Here is a 19,743-nt window from a genome sequence, read left to right on the forward strand (position 1 = left end):
CAGCGCATGGATCTTAATTTGCTTTCCATTGACTGGACAAGCAGATCCACTTACCTGTTTCCACCATTTGTGTGATTGAGCCCCATGCATTCCAGCCCTGAACTACTGAAATGGTCTTTCTTCCTTGCTGGGCAATGAGGATCAAAGGATCCCAAGAAAGCAGAATGTAAATACTTGGGAATTTTCTAGTTTCATTCTATTATCAGGATGCAGTGGAATTTATTAATCCGATTGGGGAGGTGCGGAATCGTGTATATAGCAGGAATGTTGCTGTTATAACTGACAAATTCTGATTGATCAGATTGCCTTACCTACCTTGGTCACTTTGAAGAATTTGAATTTAAAATAATAAAAGCCAGCACATTTTTTTTCTTATACAAAGGAAAAGCCTATTTTAATTAGGCTTTGTTTCCAAGGGCTCTGCTCCCCCGTGAATATTTCACCACCACCTGATTTGGTACCATTGAGGTGCTTTTTGATACTGAACTTCTTCCTTAAAGTACAGTGCCTTCTTGGATAGTAAGTATATGATGGAGAGAGCAAAGTTGACACGACACCATTTACACCAATCTTTAAGCAGTTAAAGTTGAGTCCCTGCCAGGTTTCTTTGTCTTGAAACTTATAGTGCAAGGTGTGTGCCACTTGTTACTTAGCAGATAAATGATTCTGGTTTCATTGACTGGGCAAAGAAGCTGTCGTTACACTGGCTTTCACCTGATTCTGATAAAATTGTTAGAAATCCCATTGTTAGAAATATTTCTACAGCTTTTATTAGAAACTCCTGAAATCCCAAGCAGATGCCCACTCCCCACAGCACAGCTGGGCATTATCTTGTGAATGCTAACAGCCTGGCCTGGGCTTTAGCCTCTCCTACAAATGTAGATCACACATTGGACTTTAACAGTGTTATTCTTTCTCTTGCTAATGAAACCTCATTCCTAGTCTACAGATCAGTATGTCTCATGTCCCAGAGCCAGCTGAGTCCTTAATAAATTTACATTTTTTCAGGAAGTCATGCCAAATTCTAAATGGCTGGGAAGATCTTTTCCCATTTTTTTTAACCACATGTAATATGGACCCTTTTCCAACTAAATCAGCAGAAATAAAACAGACCTTGCCACAAATGACATTCCTTTCTCAAAGGCAGTTGGTTGTATTACTTGTGGTGTCACATCACTTACTAGAACTATTTCTGAAAACAAATTTAAAAGGTATTTAAAAAAAAAAAGTAATTATGCAACTGTGACTTAGGAGCATTGGGAAGAATTAATCTGAGAAGTAATTCTAATGAAATATTAAGTGAATTTTAGACTCCTTACTTCTTGGTAATGTTTAACATCATCCAATGCCAGTGTTGTTCTCCATCACTTCACTGTATAATATGGAGCAGAGATTCTCATTTATGCCTGGTCAGTCCATTAAAGTGTGCCACTAGTTATTTATAGACATTAAAAAATTGTTGTTACTGTACAGGTAGATAGCTAATTTCAATACACTGCTCAAATCATTCACAATACAAGACTTGTTCAGCAGTCATGACTGCAAGCCCAGGGCTAGCTTTGAGCATGGGTGAACACCAGCAGTCGCGGTGTTTAAGCACTCCTTCAGTGCCTGCTGTGCAGCACAGACACTGCCTTGGCCCAGCCAAGCTGTGGAGCAAACCAGGCCCAGCTCCCAGCTTGCGCACATCTGTGCCCAGTGTGCATTCAAGCCACATGCTGGATGGATATGGAGGTGATCTCTGAGCCACTGTGCAAAAACCAAGGTCAACTTCTGCCAATATTAAAAAGAGATTGTTTTAATCTAGCCTCTTGCATTCACCTGCTTCTGCAGCCCACTTCCACCGTATTCTAGTTTAAAATGGGTAATTAACTTTTAAATATTTAACTAAAAAAACCAAAGTTATGATGGACTGGAACCATTTATGCCAACTGCCTGCACAAAGCAAGATTTTAACAAATCAAAATTACTAGCACAAAGCAGTGTCTGAGGACAAAAATCACAGCCAACATGTCCTGTCCACACCTGTGTTTTTCTTCTTGTTTTTTTTCCTGTAACACACAAACATACCATCTGAAGGGCATGCACATGGCTTGTCCAGCACAGCTGCAAGATGATTCAAAATTGTCCTTCTGATGTTCCTCCTGAGCCCCCTACTGGACTGTGTGCTACAGAGGCTGGGGCACTAGCTCAGCTGTGCTTTGGCTTAGAAGTTAACAATGACCAACCTTCATATACATTACTAGCCAACCTCTGCTGTGATCTACAGAACGCTTAGAAAAATTTAATAGTGGGGTTTTTAAGTACAAAGAAAGCATTTTCAGTGGCATGTTTTGCTTTTGTTTACATTTGTAACCAAGAAGAACCAGCTTTTCTGCTTGTTGCTGGTATACTATCAACTTGCTCTGCAACAGCGTAATCAACTAACTTGCAAGAATATCCATGTTCATCACATAGCACAGATAGAAGACAGGCTGGGAAAAAATACAGAAAAAAAAATCAGAATTTCTTTTTCTCAGGGTTATGTTTTTCTAGCAAGTGATAAGATGGTATATATTGCAGATTCAGGTGTAGGGTGCACTCATTAAATTTGACAGCTGTTTAAAGTTCTTCCTGAATTTCACCTCAGCAGTAGCTTTCAAAGATGTTTTGGGGAAAAAAAAAAGAAAGAAATCAGTTTAAAGCTAATTTAATTAATTTCATGAGGGGGCTGCAGAGTGTAACTACTTCTTAATGTACATGCACTGCATAAGATCTAGAAGAACTTGCTGTGGATTCTTTAAAACCTGTGTGCCAATTAGTTCAGTTTAACTTTGGTTTTGTGGTATTGAAGAATTCTTCAAACATCTGTGGTTTGATCGATTTTGTAAACTTATATTCTGTAAAGTGCCATAGACTTTTTTTTTTAATTTTTTTTATATGTATTTATATATATAAACTTGTGTGAGATGTGCAATAACTGGAATGGGTTTTGGGTTTTTTTGTTTGTTTGGGGTTTTTTTGTTTATTTTTTATGGTTTTGGTTTTAAACAAGATATTTGAAAAATGACTTCCCAGGGAAGAAGTGGCTGGAGTTTTGATGGTGTGGACAAACTAAGTATAGAGTAATGCAACAAAAATCACTGATTTTGAAGATGAATACAACAGTAGTAACAGTAGCTTAAAGATTTAAACAAAAACCTCTTCTAGATCGATTTGAAATACTCAGATCTATATAGTACAGACAATTAAAATGTGAAGCTGTATCCATCTCTGGCAATATACAATCTAAAAGCTGAAGAGGCTCAGCAAGTTTTCTTAATGTGCTTTATTTATAATGTGGCACTGCAAAAAAACATTCCAATTGAGCTATTTCTGGGTTGTCTATATCACCTTTGTATCTATTTTAATCAATAAAGTTCTCTGGATTCTGAATTTTTTTTTCAGCCAAATCATTTCAATTTTGCATTGTTATCCCACATCAGAGTATCTCACATCCTAGTGGTAAACGGAGAAGAGTTCAAATCTTCCTTGAAAGCAGAGGGCACTGGTGCCTACCACAAGGAATGGACAGAGCCCAACAAAAGCAGAGCATGGAAGCAACGTATACACCACAGCCACCTTGTATAGGAAGAGAGGCTGTGGCAATCCAGCTAGAATAGATTTTGAGCCATGGTTTATTTGTGGTACTGTTATTCTGTTCTTAAGTCACCACTATGTACATTTGTTAGCATGAATGATGTACCTAATGTGTTATTTTTAATCTAAATTTCAATTAAAATGTGAGCATTTTTAATCACAGTTCTCTTCCCTGTGCTGTCTTCTATGTGTGTGCTTGCTTTCCCAACTTAGTGCTTACAACTAGCCTGTGCAAATCAGGGGAATTATCTCCCCACAACAATACTTAAATTGTGCAATAATTTTAATCATAAAACATGACTGTATCATGCTGCACAATTGTGCTTACCATTTACAAGAAAGTTCAAAAACTATTTAGTCTGCTGCCACTGTGTCCCGGTTTCGGCTGGGATAGAGTTAACTCTCTTCTTAGTAGCTGGTACAGTGCTGTGTTTTGGATTTAGTGTGAGAATGATGTTGATAACACTCTGATGTTTTAGTTGTTGCTAAGTAGCGCTTATCTTAAGCCAAGGACTTTTCAGGTTCCCATGCTCTGCCAGCAAGCAGGTGTGCAAGAAGCTGGGAGGGAGCATAGCCAGGGCAGCTGACCTGAACTAGCCAAAGGGATATTCCATACCATGGAACGTCATGCCCAGTATATAAACAGGGGGGAGTTGGCTAGGAGGGGCGGATCGCGGCTCTGGCATCGGTCAGCAGGTGGTGAGTAATTGCATTGTGTGTCACTGGGGTTTTTTTTCCCCCTCCTTTTTTTCCTTCTTTTTTTTGTTATATTCCTTTTCATTATTATTATTATATTTCATTATTATTATTGTTAGTATTATATTTTACTTTAGTTATTAAACTGTTCTTATCTCAACCCATGAGTTCTGCCTTCTTTCCCGATTCTCCTCCCCATCCCACTGGGGGAGGGGGGGGAGTGAGGGAGTGGCTGCATGGTGCTTGGCTGGTGACGGGTTAAACCACGACACACTGCCTCCCTAGATCTATAAATTACAAAGAAACAGATCAAGTTGATGAAGAATTTCACTACTAAATGATGCATGCATGTGCAGGTGTCTTCAAAAACTCACATCTGCTATCTCCAAAAATAATCCCGCCTGTACCTCAGAGTACTGTTTTCTGTACTGTGTACTTGCAAACGTAACTACATCATAGTGGCTTAGATGAACTCATTTTGCCCTTTAAAGAAAACATGGTAATAAATTCAGTACTAGAGAGCAGGTGTTACAGTTGATATGATATGAAAAAAAATCAAGAGACTGTGATAGTGCCTAAAAAAAAAAAATAGTAAGACACAGCAGTGATACAGAAGTGTCAATTCATAGACAGAAATTAGGAAAATAAACAGTACCAAAGTAATGCTGTTTTCAGCAACTTCATTTTACTTTCAATAATGTTTTAGGATTCACTTAATACCTGTAGAATTTCATTCAGTAATGACAGAACATGTTTAGATTTTAACCCTCTTAAGTTTACAGCACAAGAAAGTGGGCTGCCAGTGTTTAAGAATTTTCTTCATAACAGTTGAGTAGACTAATTCTCATTACCCTAATGTATTATTTTGATAGCGGATATTTTGTTTCCCCATTTCAGCAGAATTACAGCATTTATATACAGAATTATAAAAACCAAGTGAGACTTCTACATAGATCAGCTGCCCTGCGTGTTATCCTGACCTTTAAAAGAAAAATCCCTATATTGTTCAAAACTATACAGAGCAAACATCCAGGAAAAAAGTCTTTTTTTATTCTATGACATGGTGTTAATACAATAAATATACAAAACTTCTGAAGTACTCAGACATGCAACAGAGGGACAGAAGAAGTGCATTTGTAGAGAACCATGACATTCACCAGGATGGCAGAGCATTGTTAGTAATTTACGAAACATACAAACATCTCCCAGATAAATAAAACCAACTCCTAAATTACAGATCAATGACTACAGACATTCCAGTGTTTAAACTTCATACTTTGTACTTAATTTGCCACAATACTACAAAATGACAACTTAAGTGGGCACCATACTCTGATTAATTAATAAAAGACTGTAAAATCTAGTTTTAGTTAGGTACAAAATATTTTAACAAATATCAGCCTTCTGTTGTCAAAGCTAAACTCAAACTTCTCCCTCCCTTTTGGGCTGCAAAGTGTCAGAGATTTCTGGTTTAAACAATTCATGTGTAACTGAACCTTGAATTTCACTTAGGAGGTTTAAATCTGTACATTCAACTCATGATATTACAAATCAACGATCCCTATATGTAGAACATTAAATATGTTTTCTCAAAGAGCAGTTAAACATTTGGGGAAAAAAAAATCTACCTGCCAAATTCCTAATGTTTTTTCCATAATATATTCTGGTAATGTATGTTGTTATGCAATCTTAAAACTTAAATTAAATTGCAAGGATGATGTCCCTAGGATTCATATCCAAGAGAATTGCTTAAATTTAGATTTAAAAGTAATCCATAGTAGAGTTCCTAGATACAACCCTCAAGTTAAATTAAAAAGATTATGAAAAGAACAATCTTGATATACAGCTGCTATAAGTGTGATGCCTGATCTCAACAGAAAATTGTGGCTTTTGTCTGGAAAGCTTTTAATAACATTCCACACAAATTTAAGTTCAATGCTAGCATGTCCACTAGTATAGAATTTTAGAGCCCCTATTACACAGAATATTTAAATTACTTTTAACTTCATGATGCAGAGAATATTTAGAAGCAAGTATATTCATTAATATGATCTTCAGCATAGGTGAAACTACTACATTTATCGAAATTCAAGTTGGATTTAAAGAAATTGATAAAAGAAAGGAGACTAATAGGGACTTCATGCAAACAGTACAATACTGATCCAGGGATTAAGCTAAGGGTTTTATTTTTTGTAATGCTCTTATGTTATTATGAATACACTGTAGTGAAAAAGAATTAATCTATGAAAGTCTGTCCACATTCAGAACATGGAGGGGCCTCAATTTTATGCTCAGTCTTACTAAAGGTAATTCACCTTAAGAGCTGAATTCATTTCAACTACAGTGTGTACTTATACAGGTTGTGGGATGTGGTCCCTTCCTGTTTTAATTTTCTAAAACAGAGTTTAAAAAAAAAGCCCAAGTATAGGGCCACAGGACTCACAAGGCAATCCAAGAATATCAAATAGCCTTCAAAAGAGAGAAACATCACTTTATAGTAAGACCTGATTAAATTCTAGAATATTTTATGGATTGTTCCGTTCCACAGCACCAATTTAACCTCTTAGGCCTCTAGTTCAATGAGTTAAAATTTAACTTTGTGAAAGATGAAGATGTCTCACTTTTCCAACTCAAAATAGTTTAAAAGCTTTTTTTCCCAGCTTAAATCAAATCAAAGAGATGGCTGAGTTACATTAAAATGAAATCATGTATCTGTTAAATGCCATTACTTAAAAAGCTTGATTTTAGACAATATTCCTGGTAGAAAGTTAAATACTGTATATTTAGATTTTTGGACAAGCAGTAAACAGAGTGACTGACAAGGCTAGAGATTTAGTACCACTGTTAAACATAAATCTACACTAAAAAAAAATAAATAAAAAAAATCCCAAACACAACAAAAATACCACTGCATGTAAGAGGGAAGGGGGGCATGAAACTAGTGTTCTAAAGGTCAATATTTGTTTCTTTTCCAGCAAAATGATTACCCCAAGACATGAATACTGAAATTAAAAATAGCAAATATATAATCATTTAGCTCTGTGATTGAAACCATCAGTTAACTTCTTTAAACTGTACACTGCATTACACATTCTATTACAGAGAATGTTCCTGCACCATAGTAATTTCTCACAGGTAGAGAATACTCCATAAAAATAGATACAAACAAATGCTATAATTATAAAGTGGCGCAGGTAAATTCTGAATCAAACCACTATTTAAACAAGATCAGATAACTCAACAGTATTCATGCAAACTTACAGGTTTATATCAAAAGACTTATCCTAAAAAAAAACTCAAGAAAAGAATTTATAATATCTATCCTACTTGTATTTGTCCTCCAGCAGCTGCTGAAATTGCAAAAGCAGTAACCAAACCTAACTTTCTACATCTCTCAGTCTACCCCACTTCTTATAGCAGAAATAGGGAAAACAGTTCTTAGAAAGAAAAAAAATTGATCCAAAGTGCTTTCCTGAAGTTAAAAAAAATACCAGAGTGAACCACTAAAAAAACCTCCAAATTCTTAATATATTTATTTGATCATTATATACCACAATTCATTCTCAGGCTAATTGTTGAAATTATTTATCCTCCATAAAATATGGAAGGCTTTATATTCTAGAATGCAACATTTTAAAGAAGGGCAGAGAATGGTTATCTTTTTAAAATAAATAAATTTATAATAAAATAAAACAAACATTTCCCATTTTACCCATGCACAGCTGCAGAAGAGACAAACATGCTGTGTGTATTTTGATCTGTGTTTTTAGGGAATATAATAAGTGACTGGAAAATAAAGTACAATCGAAGAGAATTGTCATGACTATATTTCTCTACATTCGGTTACCCTTGAATGCATTCTGAGCTGCACTGGTTGCTGCTGTTGATGCGGCATTGGCTGCAGCAGTTTGTACAGTTTTGTTGGACATCACTCCCGTTGCAAACTCCTGCTGCGCTTTCTCAAAACTAGCACCAGTTGTGCGGTAGAGACCATGCACCTAGGGAGGTGGAAAAGCAGTGAAAAAAGTGTGCTGAGCCTTCCATTTCTTGGCAGAGTAATAGCAAAGTCTCAAATATGAAGCAGAACTGTGTGGTGGAGAAATCTGGTTTGCTCATGTTTGGGAGGATCCAGAAATGAGTAAACAGACTTTTTTTTTTCCACAAATCCTACAACTTTTGATTGCCCTGCTGTGCACGCATAGTTTGACTGTAGGGATACCTGTAACTTTTTGCAAGTTCAGAGGGGTCTTGTAGGTCTTCACTAAAATGTATGTGGTATCTACTGTCTGAAATAACATATTTAAATATACAAACAGGCTGCATCCTTAGCATAACACAGGACCCATAGCTTGCAAAAGCATCTTCTGTCTCAATTTGTATACAACTTGGTGTACTCATTAAAAGAGTTCATAAGTGTGCATGTTAAAAGAAACAGCAGGAAACAAAACCAAAAAAGTATTTTTGAATCTACTGTGTCAATAACATTCTGGTGAACTTTTTTCTACATCAATTTTTTAGAATCATCTTAATTTCTCTGATTGACGTGGTTACAAGAACCTATTAAGCTAAGCTATGACTGAACATTAAAAAGTATAAAATATCCCAATAATGCAGATAAATATCCGCTAAACTGGTGTGATGACAATTGCTCTGCATAATAAGCAAAGGTATTAAACAATATGGCTTATAATCTCTAGTACAACAAAAAAACAAATCCTGAGTAACTTCCAAGTACCTAAGTATTAAAATTAAAATGCTATTTCTGATTCTTATTCAATCAAGTCACAATAAAGTTATCAAATAATATTACGAAGACATTTTCATTCAAGTGTAGCAGGAAAATTCACGTTGTAACTTTTTTCTTTGTTATAAATGTGACTCTCATCCATAAAGATACACCAGGTCATATCTGAGTATGCATGTTTTTTGAAAAGGATCCAGATGCATGTGGTAGAAAGAGTGTAAAAAAATGCTCACCATACATTTTTCTTGTTTGTTTCTTTCTCCTGTACCTGAGTATTTATGCAGAAAACAAATAAGGAGAAGGGACATCTCCAGGCTATGCTTAAAATTTCTAGCTTACTGTAAATAGGCCAGAAGAGTTTGGGTATGTGAAAACCTTTAAGCGTAACTGTAACTGAGGTTGAATTATTAGAATTGCCAGCACATCATCAGCAGAATTCTCAGTTACATTTAATCAAAACAACATAAAAAAAAAAAACCCAACAAACTTACTAGCACATTAGTATCTAAACTTAGGCCTTCTGGATGGAAATTCACAAAAAGGAACCAAGGGAGAAAAGCATCTTTCTTTGAGCTTTTATGCTACACAATCATTAATTGACAGCAAAATGTTAAAATAATATAAGTAGAGAAATAAAAATCCTTTTCTGAGGTGCCAGGCATCTCCCTCTTCTATTGATTTTAATGGGAATGATTTTGATAAGAGCTGAAACTTAGCAATCATTTGAATCACGCTTCACTCAGCCTGATGAATCACTACAGATTGAAAATTGGAACCGGGCATCTACAGGTCCTACCTTAGTGTCCAGTGCATTCACCTACCCTTTCATTGTGGGCTTATCTCCCAACTTCTCTTATTCAAAGCTATCCTTCCCCATTTTAGTTTGCAGAAATAAGTGCACTGTAAAAACAGCATTTCATAACTCCATGACCGTATAAGCAAAAAAGTACTATAGAAGAAGAGTTGTTAAAAGGTAAGGCACACCCCCAAGAATATCATTTAATCCCCATTACTTTGTAAGAGAGTACCTCTCAAGCAGGAAAGCAAAATCCAGATCAAACATAGGAAACAGAAGAGGGGAATAAGAAGTAACTTACCTTTTTAAACATAACTAATGAAATAACAGCAGATGCTGTGAAAAGTGCAGCTATGATTATCATCATAATGCCAACAGGGATACTCTTATTAAGACCAGTAAGAGATGAAATCCACCCACTGAAGGAAAAAGAAAAGACAAACCTTACTAGCACAGCACATGAACCATTCAACCACAGGTATCCACATCAAGGGAAGCTTTATAACCTCCTGGTTCTGATCAACTGAATATTTTTGAAGAAAAAGTCATGGAAATTATACATGAGCATATTTCTGTTCTATAATAAGCTTTTACAGCTTAGTTGCCATTTTCACAATGCATGCAGTGAAACTATAAGGAAAATTTTAGCAAAGATAATTATCCTTGAGGAGAGTTGTGAAGAAATTGAGAGACATTAGAGAGTTGCTCATCAACTTTTTGGGTGTTTTTGGTCATACTGTAATTTCAGAATAATTTAAGACTACATGACTTCATGGAAGAGAAAATGTCCCTAAAAAGATAGCTTCTAACTTCTTCAAAAATAAAACAAAAACATGCCACACACAGAGAGCTTCTATGTGGGAAAACTCATTTAGTTGTATCCACACAGTGATGCTTTCTCAATTGGGGTTAATATAATTTTTTTTTTTAAGTAGATAGTGTCAGATTAATTAAGAGAAAAGATTGCTTTATCAGTATCTACTTCAAATATTTCCCCATTCTTCAAAATTGAAACACCAACATAAAAGTACAATATCAAACCTGAAGCCACAAAAAGCAGGTTGCCTTAAGAAAAATAAAACATTAAGATTGAAAAGATTCTTCCACTGAAAAGAGCAAAAAATTTCTGTAAACCCAAACAACCTTAAAACTTTCCTCTACTTGTTTCAAATTGCTTTGATATCCCCTATGTCCAACTGGACTCTACCACAGAACTCCAAAATCAAAACTGTAATTAGCATCTTCTGATGATCTGGCTACTTTTCATACCCCTTCCCCAAGTATCCTTAAAAGCACACTCCACATACTTGGAGAGTTGGCCCTCTAAAATTACTTTTTTACTTTGTTCATGTCAATCAAGGTATCTATGAAAAAGCAAAATATTGGATTTGAGAGCAAAAATAATAAACCAGGATTTTTCCTTACACTCCAGTTCTAAAGCAATGATGTTTTGTCTGCCTTATGTACTTTTGGAGGTTAGCAGAAAACCTCTGATACACAGAAATGTCATTACCCAGGGACATTATTGCCAGTCATAGCTCTCCATGCTATCAGCTGGCTACTACAAACATGCTTTTTGTTAATTCAAGTTTGTTGGGTTTTTTCCCCAAGAAGGGTGACTGATTCCCAATAGCTTTTCCTTGTAAAATCTAAATATTAGACCTTGAAGCTTCAAATAAAAGCTATATATACATAAAAGCTTCAAGTAAAAGCTTATATACTTATAAGCATCAAAATGAAAAATCAACTATTACAGAATAAGGAGCTGACTCGGACAAATGAGCTTTTCAAATATCAAAGATATACCACTATATTCACCTGAATACAATGTTGACTCATTCTTCAAATTTTAGCCATAAGTTTCATTAGTAAGTATATTAATATAATTAGAAATAACTAATGATACAAAATAATATTCAAAAGTATATTATTACAGCCTAAATTATTCTCATTTTCTCTAAGTTTTGCTTATTTCTTTATCCTAAATATAGAGTAAATAACATCTCCACATACCACTAAAATAGGGGAGGTAATGTATAAAAGAGTAGTTCAAAGTGGCTTACATTGAAAGATAAAATTTTGACCAGCCTAATAACAGAAGTACCTCACACTCTTGGGATATGTTTCACACACTTTTCCTAGTTAAGAGCACTCCAAAAATGCTTTTTTGAGTGCTAAATGTAACAATTCCAGTGAACACAAGATTTTTTTTTTTTTGAAAAAACACAGACTGTATTGCAGTTGCTATATCAAATATGAGTGTTTGTCTTACAGACAGTACAATGCTACAGAAAACAGAATACTCACCAGTTTCCCCATCTTTGAAATCCTGCAGCTTGAAGTACATGTACAGCAAACTGACAGATATATACAAAGAAGAACACAAAGAACCTGAATGAACTGTCACTCCTGAAAGAGGGGGGGGGGGGAAAATTAAAGCAGCCAGGAAATTTATGACTTTTTACAAATACTGTAGTACCAATCTAAAATTTTTTTTCTGCATTAACTAGAGGAAAAGTGCTTTGATTTATTGATGGTGACTTGAAATACCAATAATTCTGTGGTTTTGTAGAGTGTTTATTTACAAGAGCTGCTGCTTCCTCTTTAATATAGTATTTTTGCCACTTGCACCTCTAACAGAGGTGAGAATAGCAACAAGATAGTATTCCTTAGTGTTCTGTTCAGCACACATAAGGGCCTCTTAGACTAAACATACAACTTTTGCTACAATGCATGAAGAACTGAATGCATGGAGTCTGCTCCACTTTCAGACTGAAGTTCACAGTGCTGGCAGGATGGGAAAAAAATATTTTACTTGTAAGAGGAAATAAAATCTAATATGAAATTACTGAAACATAATGCAGATCAGAATAAATTACTGTTTAAATTACTAAAATGTCAGCCTGACAAAGACTGAAAGTGTTAAAAGCCTGTCAAAAACCCCAAATATAAACATACAAGCAAAATCTCAACAAAAACCTCAAAGCATTACTATCAAAACTAATGATTGCATGATATGCTTCCTACCAAATTTCTAAAGGAAGTAAAAATCACTTAAGTCATGGAACCAGATTTTGCCAGTAATAGCTCTTTCTGCAGAAGGGAATTTCTTCATTCTATTTATTCAACCAGTTCAGTTCAATAACTATTTCATTTTCAGCTGAAGAAATGATTGAAAGTTGAATATGCAAGTAGTAGTTTTCCTTTTCCAAAAAATAAATATTCACTAAGAACCGCTAAGGATTTACTACATCTAAAACCCTGAAAGATAACGTGACACTGAACTCCACCAAATCAGGAATAATAATTTCATATAAAACAACACTACTAAGAGAGAGCAGGTAAGATTTATAATTATTTAATGAAAGCTACCATTTTAAAATACTGGCAATTCTCTGTATTTTTAATTTATCTCAATTTGTACCCATGTTATAACCCAAGTCATGAACAAAAGTTAGACTAGTAAATGAAAAATACTCTTCTCTCATTTTTTAGCCTTAAGGATGTAAGAATTTAGTGTATGAGCAAATGCAAGTTAAACTATATGATTCCTCAAAGATGTGTGGGTACAGCAATATCTCCTTGGTTAGCAAAAAGAAACATCTCGTTTAGCCTAAAGGTTATGCTCAACTGCAATTTATGGCTTTCAATCTTTCTCTACAAAAATTAGTGCATTTAAACTGAGAACATCCAGATTAATTTCAATGTAAAAAATAATTCCCAATAAATACTGTAAGAATATAGGAATTTAGAATCTCTACACACTGACTTTCACAAAAAAAAGTTCAATTTTGCATGCAAACCAACCATTCTATTTTTAAAGACTAAGATACCACACCTCAAGCTTGTGAAGTCTGCAAAATCCAGATTGCTAAAAGCTAGGAAAAATATTGGAGTTTGATTACTATATACCTGGTCTACTCATTCTTAAGAATCTCAGTCTACTTCAATTACAGACACTGCAGGTCACTTAACAACATAAGATTTTTTTAAGGTTAGAGTTTTATGAAGTTCATTCAGGAAGCCAAAAATTGAAGACACCCTTAACTATTAACCTGCTTGTGAAGGGATAGAGATTTAACGAGAATTTTCCTTAAAATTGTTATCAGCCCAACACAAAGTTAAATATTTCCTACAACTATTATGCCAATGGTAGAATCTATAAACAGAACAGAATAAAATAGAATAGAACAGAATATGTTCAATTGGAAGGGACCTACAGTGATCATCTAGTCCAACTGCCTGACCACTTCAGGGATGACCAAAAGTTAAAGGATGTTATTAAGGGCATTGTCCAAATGCCTCTTAAACACTGACAGGCATGGGGCATTGACCACCTCTCTAGGAAGCCTGTTCCAGTGTTTGACCACCCTCTCGGTAAAGAAATGCTTCCTAATGTCAACTCTGAACCTCCCCTGATGCAGCTTTGAACTGTCCCCACACATCCTGTCACTGGATACCCGGGAGAAGAGATCAGCACCTCCCTCTCCACTTCCCCTCCTCAGGAAGCTGCAGAGAGCAATGAGGTCGCCCCTCAGCCTCCTTTTCTCCAAACTAGACAACCCCAGAGTCGTTAGCTGCTCCTCATAGGACATTCTTTCCAGTCTTTTCACCAGCTTTGTTGCCCTCCTCCGGGCGCATTCGACTACCTTCACATCCTTCTTAAATCGTGGGGCCCAGAACTGCACACAGTACTCAAGGTGAGGCCGCACCAATGCTAAATACAGCAGGATAGTCACCTCTCTTGACCGGCTGGTTATGCTGTGCACCCCATGATGCGGTTTGCCCTCTCGGCTGCCAGGGCACACTGCTGACTCATATTGAGCCTGCTGTCAACCAGCACCCCCAGATCCCTTTCTGCAGGGCTGCTCTCCAGCCACTCCTCTCCCAATTTATACTTGTGTCCAGCATTACTCCATCCCAGGTGCAGAATCCAGCATTTGTTCTTGTTAAATTTCATGCCATTGACGATTGCCCAATGCTCCAATCTATCCAGATCCCTCTGCAAGGCCTCTTGTCCCTCGAGAGAGTCAACAGCACCTCCCAGCTTGGTATCATCAGCAAACTTGCTAATGGTGCATTCAACTCCTGCATCCAGATCGTTGATAAATATATTGAACAGAATTGGCCCTAGAATTGAGCCCCGAGGAACACCACACTGGTGACCGGTCGCCAGCCAGATGCAGCCCCATTCACTACAACCCTTTGAGCCCTGCCCTTCAGCCAGTTCTTCACCCAGTGCACTGCATACCTGCTCATCTCACAGTTGGACAACTTGTCCAGAAGGATGCTGTGAGGGACAGTATCAAAAGCCTCACTAAAATCCAGAAAAACTACATCCACCGCCTTCCCTTCACCCACTAGGCAGGTGACCTTGTCATAGAAGGATATCAAATTAGTTAAACAGGACTTTCCCCTTTGTGAACCCATGTTGACTGTGCCTGATGATTGCGTTGTTCTTTAAATGCCTTTCAATAGCACCCAGCATAATCTTCTCCATAATTTTTCCAGGTACTGAGGTTAGACTAACAGGCCTGTAGTTTCCTGGGTCTTCCCTCACACCCTTCTTGTAAATTGGAATAACGTTGGCTAGCTTCCAGTCAGCAGGGACCTCCCCAGACTCCCAAGACCTTTGGTAGATGATCGAGAGGGGTCCTGCCATAACATCCACTAGCTCCTTCAGTACTCTGGGATGAATCCCATCAGGCCCCATGGACTTGTGAACATTCAGCTGATACAGCTGGTCCCTTACAATTTCAGTGTCCACAAATGGAAAGTCACTGTTCCCACAGTCATGGTCCTCTGACTCAGGGGACCAGGCAGCCCATCATCTATCAGTATTATTAAAGACTGAGGCAAAAAACACATTGAATGCCTCTGCTTTTTCTTCATCCCTATTAGTCAGGTGACCATCTTCAACAAGTATCAGTCCAATGTTTTCTTTAGACCTCCTCTTGCTATTAACATACTTTAAAAAGCCCTTCTTGTTATCTGACACAACACTGGCCAGTTTCAACTCCAGTTCAGCTTTGGCCTTTCATGTCTTCTCCCTGCATAAATGAACCACAGCTCTGTAATCTTCCTGCGAAGCCTGACCTTGCTTCCAGAGACTGTACAATTTCTTTTTCCTCTTGAGCTCCATGAGGAGATCCCTGTTCAGCCAAGCTGGTCTTCTGCCTCGCTTGCTTGACTTGCGACACAGTGGAATTGCCTGCTCCTGTGCTTCTAAAAGGTGCTTCTTCAAAACTGACCAGCACTCATGGACTCCTAAGCCCTCAAAAGCAGATTCCCAGGGGACACTGCTAAGTAGCTCCCTGAATAGCTTAAAGTTTGCTCCCTTGAAATCCAGGGTAGCAACTCTGCTGTCCTTTTTTCTCATGACACTGAAAATTTTAAACTCAACCATTTCATTATCACTGCGGCCAAGACAGCCACCTAGCATCACATCTCCCACAAGTCCTTCTCTATTCACAAACAAGTCTAGGAGGGCATCTTTCCTAGTTGGCTCCCTGAGTACTTGTGTCAAGAAGTTATCTTCCACGAACTTCAGAAATTTCCCAGGCTTGCTCGTCACAGCAGTGTGGTATTCCCAGTTGATGTCTGGGAAGTTGAAATCTCCCATAAGGACAAGGGCTACCGATCCAGAGATTTCTCCTAATTGCCTATAGAATAACTCATCAGTGCTTACATCCTGGCTGGGCAATCGGTAGTAGGCACCCACTACATCTCCTTTGTTTTCCATCTCCCTAATCCTCACCCAGAGGCTCTCAACCACATCATCGCTAACTGTAAGGTCTGTACAATCAAACATCTCCCTTACATACAGTGCAACTCCTCCACCTTGCCTGCCCTGCCTATTCCTCCTGAACAGCCTGTAGCCCTCCAGTCATTCCACGAAGTCTCACTAATACCAATGACATCATAGCTCTGGGAACTGATCAACGCTTCCAGTTCATCCTGCTTGTTTCTCATACTGCGTGCATTGGTGTACAAGCATTTCAGATGTGCTCCTGAACCTTCCGTACTCCCAGGAGCAAATATTTTTAAAATATTTTAAAGGATATTCTATGATATTCCTAACTGTTGCCATCGACATTTCAGATACAGCAACTGAATTAATGGCAAACATTCTACTTGTTTCTAATGAAATCATATTAAAGGATTATCATGATAAACAAGCAAATTCTGGAATGTTAATGCATTTCAACAAGTGCAGTATTTTTTTAAAATATCTTAAGTCAAGCTGAAGTTCTTACCTGAAAGCTCCATAAAGTGGTCTGTACCAGCAGACAAAAGAACAAGGGGTAAAAAGCAAGAACCAGAGGATACTCAATCCAAAATCAACCCCTCGCGTAGCATCAATGTAAAACCAGGCCAAACATCCAAAGATATTAAGAAACAGTGTCACTGTATGGACTGTAGAAGCAAAAGCAAAAAAGTCTTAATTAAATTATGTTCATATAATAAATTACTACAACTGTTAAAGTAATACCCAAACTGTGCATTTTTAAACAAAACATAAGCATGCTGACAATAAATCAATATCCTCTCTCAGCAATAAGCTGATTTTTATAGTTTTCTAACTTTCAGGTTAAAGCCAGTATTCACAAGTGAAAGTACTGAACATGAAAATTCAAGTAGTATCAGGTGTATAGCGAAGAAAAAAAACATCCGTCAAAAATAAAATATTTTCAAACTTAAAATGACGAAAAAAAGAGGTTTCTACAGCTGCAATAATTGATACTTCTACAGTGATTAATGCATACATTTGCACTTTTTTTAACATGCTGGTTATTTATTTTTCTCTTACAATCAGGCAAGTAAATGAGTGCAGGACTGTCAGCCTTAATATTACAACACAAAACTACTGGGTTTTTTTTTTTTAGAGAAAAGCTTATAAATTATATAAAATACATCATAAATTTAGCACTGTACACATTCTAATTTGAAAGAAAAATTTTCAAAAAAACTTTTAATGAAAAGCTCTTTGTCTTACATGTAATAAAGAAAAAAAACCTACTTAGTAAAAATGTTTCTCAGTAAAACAAGATCTGCAAGAAGCTGTTCTAGATCCTTTAATACATATTGCATATTCAAATATTTCTTATAACATTGGTCTTAAACATCTGCCTTTTTGGTGCTCAGTTCTTTGCTCAATACCAACATTTTCTCATTGGAAGTACTTGTTATGGGTTAACTACTGAATTTCTACTAAAGAAAATGCATCGTCATTACAACTTCACAGTTTATTTCAAATATATTTAGCTCTTGGAACAGAAAAAGATACAGCAGTAGTAAGAAACATTACAACTACTACTTTCATGCTATCAGGCACAAAAGTTAGTTCTGCCAGACTTAAAAGATTAACATGAATTTCTCTCTTTGTTCAGCAATAACCAGTGATTCAGGAGTGATTTTTCTCAGAGGACAGTTTCTATCCTTGTGGACCAGGATAAAGTACAGCATGTATAATTGAGAGTGCACAAGCAGCTCCTTATAGCAATTATTTTTTATTTAAGTCCAGAGAAACATCCTAGTCATTCTACTGGAAGATAAGGTTAACAGAATCATAGAATGGTTTGGGTTGGAAGGGACCTTTAAAGGTCATCTAGTCCAACCCCCCTGCAATGAGCAGGGACATCTTCAACTAGATCAGGTTGCTCAGAGCCCCGTCCAACCTGACCTTATATGTTTCCAGGGATGAGGCATCTACCACCTCTCTGGGCAACCTGTTCCAGTGTTTCACCACCCTCATCGTAAAAAATTTCTTCCTTATATCTAGTCTGAATCTACTCTCTTTTAGTTTAAAACCATTACCCCTTGTCCTATCACAACAGGCCCTACTAAAAAAATCTGTCCCCCTCTTTCTTATAAGATCCCTTTAGGTACTGGAAAGGCTGCAATAAGGTCTCCCCAGAGCCTTCTCTTCTCCAGGCTGAACAAGCCCAACTCTCTCAGCCTGTCCTCATAGGAGAGGTGTTCCATCCCTCTGATCATTTTTGTGGCCCTCCTCTGGACCCACTCCAACAGGTCCATATCTGTCTTGTACTGAGGACTCCAGAGCTGGATGCAGTACTCCAGGTGGGGTCTCACCAGAGCAGAGTAGAGGGGCAGAATCACCTCCCTCGACCTGCTGGCCATGCTTCTTTTGATGCAGCCCAGGATACGGTTGGCTTTCTGAGCTGCGAGCGCACATTGCTGCTCATGTCCAGCTTTTCATCCACCAGTACCCCCATGTCCTTCTCTGCAGGGCTGCTCTCTCAACTTGGCCTTGTGGAACCTCATGAGGTTCACGTGGGTCCACTTCTCGAGCTTGTCCAGGTCCCTCTGAATGGCATCCCATCCCTCAGGCGTGTCAACTGCACCACTCAGCTTGGTGTCATCTGCAAATTTGCTGAGGGTGCACTCGATCCCACTGTCTATGTCATTGATGAAGATATTAAACAGGAGTGGTGCCAATACGGACCCCTGAGGGACACCACTCGTCACTGATCTCCATCCGGATATTGAGCCGTTGACCACTACCCTCTGGATGTGACCATCCAGCCAATTCTTTATTCACCAAAAAGTCCACCCATCAAATCCATATCTCTCCAATTTAGAGAGAAGGATGTTGTGGGGGACCATGTCAAAGGCCTTACAGAAGTCCAGATAGATGACATCCATAGCTCTTCCCTTGTCCACTGATGTAGTCACTCCATCATAGAAGGCTACTAGGTTGGTCAGGCAGGACTTGCCCTTGGTGAAGCCATGCTGGCTGTCTCGAATCACCTCCCTGTCCTCCATGTGCCTTAACATAGCTTCTAGGAGGATCTGTTCCATGATCTTCCCAGGCACAGAGGTGAGGCCGACAGGTCAGTAGTTCCCAGGGTCCTCCTTTCTACCCTTT

General features: G+C 37.6%; 1 protein-coding gene and 1 pseudogene across 1 annotated transcript in view; one reads left to right on the forward strand and one right to left on the reverse strand.

Moving 5' to 3' along the window:
- Positions 1-32: 32 nt before the first annotated feature.
- LOC127028002 (uncharacterized) lies at positions 33-2,278 on the forward strand (annotated as a pseudogene).
- A 5,744-nt stretch (positions 2,279-8,022) lies between these two features.
- The window catches only part of LOC127028003 (secretory carrier-associated membrane protein 1-like), a 39,206-nt gene continuing 27,485 nt past the window's right edge, over positions 8,023-19,743 (reverse strand). Inside the window, exons 6-9 of the mRNA XM_050913835.1 lie at positions 17,111-17,270; positions 12,162-12,263; positions 10,156-10,273; positions 8,023-8,312 (exon numbers count right to left, since the gene is read on the reverse strand). Coding sequence (XP_050769792.1) covers positions 8,148-8,312; positions 10,156-10,273; positions 12,162-12,263; positions 17,111-17,270 — 545 coding nt within the window. The 3' untranslated portion in view covers positions 8,023-8,147. The remainder of the gene's footprint in view (positions 8,313-10,155; positions 10,274-12,161; positions 12,264-17,110; positions 17,271-19,743) is intronic.

The sequence above is a fragment of the Gymnogyps californianus genome, unplaced genomic scaffold (genome assembly GCF_018139145.2).
Source record: "Gymnogyps californianus isolate 813 unplaced genomic scaffold, ASM1813914v2 HiC_scaffold_129, whole genome shotgun sequence".
Lineage (NCBI taxonomy): Eukaryota > Metazoa > Chordata > Aves > Accipitriformes > Cathartidae > Gymnogyps > Gymnogyps californianus.